The following is a 10426-nucleotide window of genomic DNA, read 5'->3' as shown; positions in this document are numbered from 1 at the left end:
ACTTTGCACGTGGTTCTGGTTTCAATTCCCTTCTCTTCAGTTCTTAAGCCAGCCCCCTGCTGACTCTCCCCAGGACAGGCATCTCACTTCCACTTTCTGTTCTGCCCAGCCAAGAGCCAATTCGCAGAGCTGAAATGAGAAATGCCACTCTTCTCAAAGGTAAGGGATCTCTGCTGCTTTGGCTAAGGCAATCAAGTGTGTAAAAGAGGCTTTGGAGGCCAGTGTTCATCCTGGGGTGTAGTCCACATGCTTGAGTGGACTGTCTACATGTGTTTTGTCAGGCACGGAGGGAAGGTGCATTTTTAGTGGGGAGTCTCAAGTGGGGGATAGATTTTTCATGCTGAGTGAATTTTACCATGTACCCAACACGTGGGCAATCCAGATGCCTACACATGCAGATTGGATAGAAGCTAAACTGCTCTGCTAATCAGCTGGACCTCAGAAGACCTCCTTGGGGGTGAGTACTCTCCAATGCCCATGCAGTCCATGGTCCCTCTGCCAAGGAAGCCAACTGAAGCCCATTGATGGTGGTGTGTGGTGAGGGCACTTGTCCACTAAGAACTAGATCAAAACCAACTACTCATTTCACAGGAGTCACTGATTTTGAGCCACTGCCACACTGGGCTGGATTTGACCTGGGAGCCTCAGTTGAAAGGTTTGGACTAAGGTATTCTGAGAGTCTGAATGTATTTGAAGTCTGTTGTTTTGAAAGGTAGCACATATGTACTGTAGAAGTTACATCCTCACTCCACTGAAGTCCACAGGGGTCAGGATTTTGCCCTTAGGAATTACAGAATGAGCCTAATCAAAAGACTCTGTGAGTCACCATTGCCTGTAGTGAGTGGTCTTTCAGTAAGGGCCATGCTGTTCTCAAGCGCAGAGTACAAGCTGTGGGCTACTGCAGGGTTAAGGCAGTATGTATCTGTATCTGACTCTGCGCTATTGGGCCCCTCGGGTTCTGTGAGTTGTGAGAAGTAAAGGTTGGACCTCCTTAGTCCCTCACCCTTGGGACCTGACTGGTTCCGGATGAGGGATTTTGCCAGACTAGGGAAGGTCATTTCTGGGCACACCCCTATCACTGCCCCCACAGCCATGTCCTTGCTGCCAGCCTCCCAACCGACTTTACCCTGCCACCAGCCCCTCTGCATGCAGGATTCTTGGCCCCACTGTGGCAGCCCCACCAGCAGCACGCACAGCCCCACTGTGGGTCTCCATCCCCATGGGGCACCCTCCTGCTGGGGGTCCAGTTGCGCCGCTGGGTGACAAGATGGGCATCAGCAGGGCTGCCGGGCTTTTTTCTGTGCCGCTGGGCAGCCCCACTTCTGGGTTCCTGGCCCTACCACCAGGCAGCTCCTTGGTCAGGCTCCCAGCCCCATGGGGCAGCCACACTGCCTCCCAGTCCCTCTGGGCAGCTGAGTCGCTTGGTGATAGAGAGGCTGCTGGGCCCCTGGTTATGCTGCTGGGTAGCCCCACTGCCTCCTTGTCTTGTGGGGCAGTTTTGCTGCTGGGCTCCAGCCCAGCTGCTTCCCCCCCGCCCCGCCACTCCCACAGTTTTGGCACCAGGTGGCAGCCTTACTGCTAGGCTCCTGGCTTTACTGCCACAGGGCAGTTAAAAGAGGTTCATTTTGTTTCTGTATGTTGGTAAGGTTTTGGGATGCCAGTGATGAGGTTAGGATGGATGAAAGTACCCAGTTTGTTCTTTTGAGTCCTGCTGTCTCAGATAACAATAGCACCTCATTTACCAAGCTGGCCTACACCAGGGAACTCAGCACTCACTTTCATTCTGCCTGGCAAGGGGTTTCTCTTTTGAATGATGCTGGGAACAGCTGTGGTTGTTTCATCTGCCCCAAGCCAGGTAAAGTGGAGTTTTGCATTTGGTGTCTGATTATGGAAAATGCAGGGAGCGAATTTCTGCAATTCTGTGAACTTGAAGCAAGGCAGTGGGGGGAGGGTGAAGGGGGCGGGAGGCAGAAGCTACAACTGAGTGGGACTTTTTAAAAGGTTTATTAATTATACTACTGTGGCATAATAGATGTGCCTGGCATTTGCAGATCAGTCAAGTGGCAGTAGTCTGCCCTGAGAAGTTTACAAACTCTGTGCGGGAAGCGGGGGATTGTGTCTAGATGTGTGCAGGAAGTGCGGGACTCTGCACACAGCTCTCACCTCTCCTCCTTTTTTAGACTGAGAGCTTTAAGGCCAGAAAGGATTAGATCCTCTAGTCTGACCTTCTCTGTAACACTGGCAGAGGACCTTCCATGAAGCTGGAGATGTGACTGAGAGACAGCAAGTCTGAGGGGGATTTACATCATCTGCTTAAGAAACCCATGGTTGTTCTGAGAGAGGAGGGGTACAGAAGTGCTTCCTGGGAGACCTGAGGAGACCACTATGATCTGAACCAAAGTTAGCTTTAACACAGAGGGAGAGAATCAGTTTCACACATACAAAATGGGAAATGACTGTCTATGAAGCAGTACAGCAGAAAGGAATCTAGGGGTCATAGTATACCACAAGCTAAATGTGAGTCAACAATGCGACGCTTGCAAAACAAGCAAATATCATTCTGGAATGTATTAACAGGAGTGTTTTAGCAAGTCATGAGAAATAATTCTTCCTCTCTACTCAGTGCTGATTAGGCCTCATCTGGAGTACTGTGTCCTGTTCTGGGCTCCGCATTTCTGGAAAGATGTGGAGAAATTGGAGAAGGCCCAGAGAAGAGTAACAAATACGATTAAAGGTCTAGAAAACATGACTTATGAGAGAAGATTGAAAATATTGGGTTTGTTTAGTCTAAAAAATAGAAGAGTGACATGATAATACAGTAAAATTCCAATAGTCCGGCATCCAATAGTCCGGCACTCCTGATAGTCCGGCATCAAAATGGCAAGAACCTAGTGAGTGAGCTTTGGCAAAAAATGAGTCACAAGGTAGCAGCAGCAGCAGCAGCAGCAGCAGCAGCAGCAGCAGCAGCAGAACTGAACGAAAAGGGTAAAAAAGGGTTAAAAAAACTAAAACATTACAGTATACTGTAAAAAGGGTTAAGAATACTTTATGTACAGTATATACTGTATACAGTATATACATAACCAGCTTATAGTACCTCCTGATACTCCAGCATATTTGATAATCTGGCACCACCTAGGTCCCATAGGTTCCGGGTTATCGGAAGTCTACTGTAGCTTTAAGGTACCTAAAAGGTTGTTACAAGGAAGAGGGAGATAAATTATTATCCTTAGTCTTTGATCATAGGACAAGAGTTAATTATCTTAAATTGTAGCATGGTTTGATATTAGTAAAAACTTTCTTTTTAGGGTGATTAAAGACTGGAATAAATTCTTTAGGAAGATTGTATAATCTCCATCATTGGAGACTTTTAAGAATAGGCTAGAGAAACTTGTTGGGGATGGTCTAGATCACTGGTGGGCAAAGGGCTCTCTGCAGGCTGGATTTTGCATGCCAAGCCGGTGGATCCAGCCCGCAGTTGCCCTGCCGCTCCCTCACCCTCAGGCCAATCAGGGCCAGGGGGGAGAGGGGCATAGGAAGTCTCCTCACCCCTGCAAGAGCACGCAGCGGCTAGCGAGACATGCCAGTATCTCTCTAGCCACTGCACGCCCCTGATTGGCCTGGGGGTGGAGAGCACTCAAAGCTGTTTCAAAGGCTGTTTTAAAACTGCTGGTGTGTCTCTAGCCACTGCACGCTCTTGCCAGGGCAAGGTGACTTTGTGTGCTCTCGTGACCCCAGGCTCTGATTGGCTTGGGGGCAGGGAGAGCCTGCAAGGTCTCCTTCTGCTAGGCACCTAGAGGGAATGCCAGCTGTTTTAAAACAGCTGGCATTTCTCTCTAGGGGGCGGGGCGGGGGAAGACTTCTCACTCTCCCCCACCCCAGGCCAATTAGAGTGTGTGTGTGGCGGGGGAGCGCAAGAAGTCTCCTGGCCTCGGCCTTTCTGCCTGAGGCCCTGCCCCTTCGGGGGTGGCCCCCTTTTAAAAATTATTGCCCACCCTGGTCTAGATGGTGCTTGGTCCTGCCATGAGTATAAGGAACTGGACTAGATGACCTCTCAAGGTTCCTTCCAGTTCTAGTATTCTATGATTGTGGATAGTTCCCTGAAAACATCTACTCAATGAGCAGTGGCAAAAAGCTAACAGAATATTGGGAATCATTAGGAAAGGAATAGGTAATAAGATAGAAAATATCATATTGCCTCTATATAAAGTCATGATATGCCCACATCTTGAATACTGCATGCATATCTGGCCACTCAATTTAAAGACAGATATATTGGATTTGGAAAAGGTACAGAGAAGGGACACAGAAATGATTAGGGTTAAGGAACAGCTTCCATATTAGGAGAGATTAAAAGACTGGGACTTTTCAGCTTGAAAATGACTAAAGGATGGGAGAATATGTTAGAAGTCTAGAAAATCATGTATGGTGTGGACAAATGGACTAAGGAAATGTTATTTACTCCTTCACTAACATAACACAAGATTATCAACCAATGAAATTTATAGGTAGCAGATTTAAAACTATGTTTTCATGGTCAATACCTGTGGAAGCTTTGATGGGGTATGGTGAAAAAGACCCAAACTATAACAGGGTTCCAATAAAAATGAAAGAAGTTCAAGGAGGATAAGTCCATCAGTGCCTACCAGTCAGGATGGGTAGGGTATGGAAAGTGTCTGTTAGGCTGAAGCTAGGTTCATTTGATGATTGTCTCTTTTGTTCATCCCTTCTGAAGCACCTGGCATTGGTCCCTGTTGGAAGATGGGATGCTGGACTTGATGGACCATTGGTCTGACCCAGTGTGGCCATTGTCTGCCCCCTGCTGTAACCCACTATCCTCCCTTCCCAGAGGGGATCTAGAGCCCAGAATTCCGAGTCCCTGCTCTCTCTCTCCCTCCACAGAGTTGGTAAGAGGATACGTTAAAACGTTAAGGCTAACCGTTGTCCCTGGGGTGTCCTACATGTTCCTATTAGCGCCGAGTGGGCCCAGTGTTCGGTTCGTGTTCTCTTAGCTAGGAATTAGACACAGGCCTCTTCTCTAATTGCTAACGTATCTGCTAACAAGTAAGAGTTTTCAAGTGCCTTAGTAGATTCTGGAAAGAGGTGATGGGGTGTGGGGGGGGGCTACACAGGGTAAATTCCCCTCCCCCTTCGATCTGCTTGTACTGAGCATGCTCGGTAACGCCCCCCTCTGCATGGCCAGGGCAGGGGCTGTGTGGGGAGGGCTCAGGGCACGGATGGGCCGAGGGTGCCAGAAGCGCCGCTTGGGACGGGGAGATGGAGGCTTTGAGGGATCCGGGGTGACGCAGGCCGGGCCTTGTGACTTAGGCCGGGGGGAAACTAAGGCAGGCGCGCGCATTCCGTTGCCCAGTCAACCGCCAACTTTCAATTCGCCGGTCCGCCCACGGGCAGAAGGCGGAGCCTAGTCACGGGGTGTGGTCTCGTAACGTGCGGTGGGCGTGGCTAACTGGGTGCTTCCGGTGTGGCGGGGAGCGGAGCGCGGCTACCGGTAAGCGGGGCGGTTCGGTACCGCCCGCTGGGCTGCGGCCCGGAGCCTGGGGGGCCCGGCTCGGGCGCTGGGAAAGGCGAGCGCGGGCGGGCGGGCGGGAAGGCGGGGCGGGCGGGCGGGCGGCGCGAGGCGTCAGGCGGTGCCGGGAAGGGCCGCGGGGAATTCCGGCCGCGCTCCTAGGCTGTGGCGGGGCGCCAGGCTTGTTCCTGGCCCGGGCGGCGTCGCGCTGCTCCCGTGCGGGGCAGGCAGCCTCCTCAGCCCCGCTTCTCCCGGTGCGGCGCGGGCTTGGCCACCCCGACAGGCAGCTCGGCTGTTCTGAGCGCTCCTCATGACTCCCGTCCTCCTGGGGCGCGTCGCTGGGGGCCGCGCTGGCCCGGGGCGCTCTGTGCTTGATGGAAACGCGCCTGTTCGTAACTCGAAATGCTTTGTGCAACTTACTTTTTATTATTTGAAAACGTGTTTACTGACCACTTGCCCATTTGTGTGCATCAGGGCTGGCCTTACCATTAGGCGAACTGCGGCAGCCCCCTCAGGTGCCAGACTGTGGGGAGGGGGTTGCCACTGGGCCCCAGAGTGTAGAAAATTGTGTCTGCTGCTGGTGCAGTTAGGGGGTATGGAGGCATCATTTGAGCTTCCCACCTCAGGTGCCAAAATGTTGTGGGCCAGCCCTGGTGTGCATATATCATTGCTGTATTTGGAGTTAGAAATATGAAGTGTAAACTTGACTTACTGTAGAGATGCAAAAGGTTAAACAGTTAACTGGTTACCCTATAAACATTAACCTTACCAGCATGCTTACCCATTAACTGGAGGGCCCCGCTGGCAGGAACAGCTCTTCCCACCTGCCTCTGGAGGTCTGGTTCATCGTCCCTGTGGGTTAACCAGAATTGGTTAGCCTCGCTCATTAAGGGGGAGGCTTACTGGTTAACCATTTACATCCCTAGTGTATTCCTGGAGTTATTGAGCTAGTAGGGTTTTTCAAGTATGAAATTAATCTGAAATTTATAAAAAGAGGAAAACAGTTTAAAAACCATTCAAAAGGTTATTGTTGAGACCATATCCTCAAGTTACTATTGTTAAATCACCTTAGGCACATGAATCTGTTTAATAGGGCTTTGAGAGCATATTTTTTTGCAGTACCACAGACCTATGAATTCTCACTCACTAGAAGTCTCCAGCCCTGCTAACTTTTTGTTTTCTATGCAGTTGTATACTGTACACTAGTACTGATATTAACATGACTGGTGCTTTTAGCAAGAATATCTCATTTGGGGCTTTTAGCAGAGTAACTCATTTGTATGTCTAGGTAGGCATAAATGTATAAAGGGCAAAAGACATAATTCCATATGGGCAGCAGGTATCATAGGCCTTTTCAAGTTGCCTCACCTGGCCCTACCCATGTTCTATTGGAATTCTCCTCTGACCACACCCGCTGCCTACTCTTGTGGTGCCAGAGGCTGAGAAAAGCATAGTAGGGTCCATGCCGCCTGTCCTCCTAGCACTGAGGTTACTCTGGCTGTCCAGCACTGGGGCTGGTGGCTTAGCTTTGAGGGTATCCTTACTGGTCAGGGGTGTGGGCAGTGTGTCCCTAGCCTCCCTGTGCCATGCCTGCTGGCCAGCTTGCCAGAGTTTCAGTACTGGGGCAGGCTGCTGTGCCATGCACTGGCTCTCTGGAGCTCTAGGGCAGGCTGGGGCAGGCTGCAGCTGCATTGCCTGTCAGTAGTAGCAAAATATTTTTTTCACTACATCAGAAGCTGAACGCCTGCTAGACAACCAGTGGGTCCATTCGATGATCCAAGATGCTAAAGGAGCACTCAAAGAAGATAAGGTCATTGTGGAGAAACTAAATTAATGTGGTCTTCATGGCTGAGTCTGTTAGGAAGATTCCCAAACCTGAACTATTCTTTTTAAGTGGCAAATCTGAGGAATTGTCCCAGATTGAGGTGTCATTAGAGGAGGTTTTGGAGCAAATTGATGAACTTAACAGTAACAAGTCACCGGGGCCAGATGGCATTCACCCAAGAGTTGTGAAAGAACTCAAATGTGAAATGGCAGAACTGTTAACTTCTGTACCTAAAGACTGGATGATAGCTAATGTGATGCCAATCTTTAAAAAGGGCTCTAGAGGTGATCCTGGCAATTATACATTAGTAAGTCTAACATCAGTACTGGGCAAATTGGTTGAAAAAATAGTTAAGAATAGAATTGTCAGGCAAATAGATGAACATAATTTGTTGGGGAAAAGTCAACATGGACTCTGTAAAGGGAAATAATGCCATAATACTAGAGTTGTTTGAGGGGGTCAACAAACGTGGACAAAGGGGATCCAGTGGATATAGTGTACTTAGATTTCCAGAAAGCCTTAGACAAGGTGTGGTGTTTTAGATGCTGCTTGTAATTAGAACTGGGAGCCCTGGCTGTTGGGAATCTGGAAGCACAGGAAGAAGGGGGAGGAGATGGACCAGGCCTGAGTGAGAGCTACAGAGGGGAGCAGCAGCAGCTTTGTAAAGAGGTTTCACCTTTGTTAAATAAAGGCCTGTTGAAGTTTGTTACAACATTTTGGGGATGAGGATGGATCTTCTGCCTCTGAATCCACCTGCACCTTTTCTGCAAAGCCCAGGTGAGCCTCCAATTGCTTTTACTGCCTGGATCCATATGTTTGAGACTTATCTGCTTGCAATCAATGCTACAGAGATTTCTGAAGTAAGAAAGCATGCTCTGCTAATCCACTGCCTTGGAGCAGAAGAGCAGCATATATTTTACACTTTTCCCCTTGCAGATGATAAATATGAGACTGCACTCATTGCATTAAAGAACTTTTTTGTGCCAAAAGTGAATGTAGTAGCTAATTGCTATAGATTTCGCCAGTGTGAGCAGAAACCAGGGGAGACTATAATGCAGTATGTTGCTTCTGAGGAGTCTGATTGTAACTTGTGACTTTGGGAATATGGCAGATGAGATGATTAGAGACCAGCTCATTGAGAAAACATCCATGCTTCGCGTAAGACAGGGGTGCCCAAACTTTTTTCAAAGAGGGCCAGATTTGATGAAGTGAACATGCGTGAGGGCCGACCATTTTGCCTGACATTCTTTGAACCATTAAAATTAAATGCAAATTAACTATTTTATGCAAAGGTTATTGCAAACGGCATACTTTTCATTTCGTCACATGGATGACAAATCTAAACAGGTGTTAAATCACTCTGTCTTTCATATCTGAAGGCCAGATGAAAAAAAAATCCAGGAAGCTGAAATGTGTCAGGAACATTGTAAAGTAAATTATTGGTAATAAAGGTTGTCTGTCAACTTTTAAGTTCAAAAAATATGAACAGGAACATAACACCAAGTATATACGTTGTGTCCAAATATATTTATAACTGATTTAGACCAACTGACATTAACTGAGATTTTACAATGTATTCATCTCAATACATATGGATTCGTTGGGGGCCATAAAAGATAGATATTGCCAAATTACCTGCGGGGCCGTATTAAACCGGAACACGGGCCGCAATTGGCCCGCGGGCCGGACTTTGGACATGCCTGGCGTAAGAGAACACTTGCTTCTAGAACCACAACTTACACTGGAAAAAGCAATAACCATTGCTACCCAGATTGAGACAGCTATAACAGAAGCCAAAATAATGAGCATGGATACAGGAGGCCCAGTCCAGGCTGTGACTCCTTTGCAGAAAAGTCCACGATTGCTGTAGACAGACAATCACAAGGGGAAAACTAATGAAAAACCACAATCAGCAAATTCAAAGCACAGCAAAAGCATGCTTTTGCTGTGGATCCCCACAGCACCTTGTAAGCTACACAAGATGTCCTGCAAAAGAAACTCAGTGCAATCACTGCAAAAAGATTGGGCATTTTGCTAAGATATGCCACAGTAGCCAGTCCAATCAACAGGTGCATGCAGTTACAATACCTGATGTTACTGTGCTGTGTGGACAAAGTCGCTACTGCACATATTCTAGAACAGATAAGGTGCACTGTAAATGTTTCTGCCACACCTTCAAGCAAATCATCCTATTCAGCTAATGTTGGACACTGGTTCAGCAGTATCTATACTACCTGATTCCATCTATTTGCATTACTTTAAAGATGTGCCTCTTACTGAACCCAAACTGCACTTGGTGTGCTATTTGAAAAACCAAATTCCAGTACATGGCTGCCTGTCACAACAGTGACTTTTGGTGATTGCTGTGTAAATGCAGAGTTCTACATTGTCCACAAAGGCACTCCTATCCTTGGCAGAGATTTATTGGCTACTTTAAACCTCAGGGTAGCTAGTGGATGAATTGATCTTCCTCAGCAAAGCACTCTTGCAGTACACACACCAGTTTCAGCTGGGACCCAAGACCAGGTTGAGGAGAAACTTGGCTGTGCTTATGGGTTTGTGCATAAAGTTAAAATGTGACAATGTGATGCCTGTACGACAGAAGTTACAGCGCTTACCATTTTCAGTCAGTGAAGCTGTTTCAGAGGAACTTAAAAAAACTTGTTCAAAAAGACATTATTGAAGAGATTGACTCCTTGGAATGGGTTTCACTTATAGTAGTGACACAAGAAGGATGGAGGCATTCGCCTTTGTGTGGACTTGAGAGCCAAATAAAGCTATTGTGATTGACAGCCACCCACTGCCTCACATAGAAGTATTAGCAGAACACCATGGAGCAAAGATACTTTCTACTCTTGATTTGCAGAGCACATACCACCAGGTTATGTTGCATGAAGATCGCAGAGACCTCACAGCATTTATTACACGAGGGACTAGTTTGTTTTAAACGGGTTTCATATGGTTTTGCATATGCCCCAAGTGCCTTCCAAAAATGATGTAATTGAGTCTGAAGAATCAACATGGAGTTCAGTGCTATTTGGATGATATAGTGTTTGGGAATACTTATGAGGAGC

General features: G+C 47.8%; 1 protein-coding gene across 4 annotated transcripts in view; it reads left to right on the top strand.

Annotated features, from left to right (window-relative positions):
- The first annotated feature begins 65 nt into the window (after positions 1–65).
- TRAF2 (TNF receptor associated factor 2) overlaps positions 66–10426 on the top strand; it is an 85087-nt gene continuing 74726 nt past the window's right edge. For 2 of the 4 annotated variants that reach the window (XM_075905998.2, XM_006134756.5), the window contains exon 1: positions 66–159. In XM_075905998.2, coding sequence (XP_075762113.2) covers positions 142–159 — 18 coding nt within the window. In that variant the 5' untranslated portion in view covers positions 66–141. Of the gene's footprint in view, positions 160–5125; positions 5510–5634; positions 8130–10426 lie in introns of those variants that run through there. The other 2 variants (XM_075905994.2, XM_089772910.1) reach the window with 2 other exon arrangements.

The sequence above is a fragment of the Pelodiscus sinensis genome, chromosome 23 (assembly GCF_052426305.1).
Source record: "Pelodiscus sinensis isolate ZL-2025 chromosome 23, ASM5242630v1, whole genome shotgun sequence".
In the NCBI taxonomy this organism is placed as follows: domain Eukaryota; kingdom Metazoa; phylum Chordata; order Testudines; family Trionychidae; genus Pelodiscus; species Pelodiscus sinensis.
The sequence above is the reverse complement of the archived record's forward strand: the minus strand, read 5'-3'. Positions and strand labels throughout refer to the sequence as shown.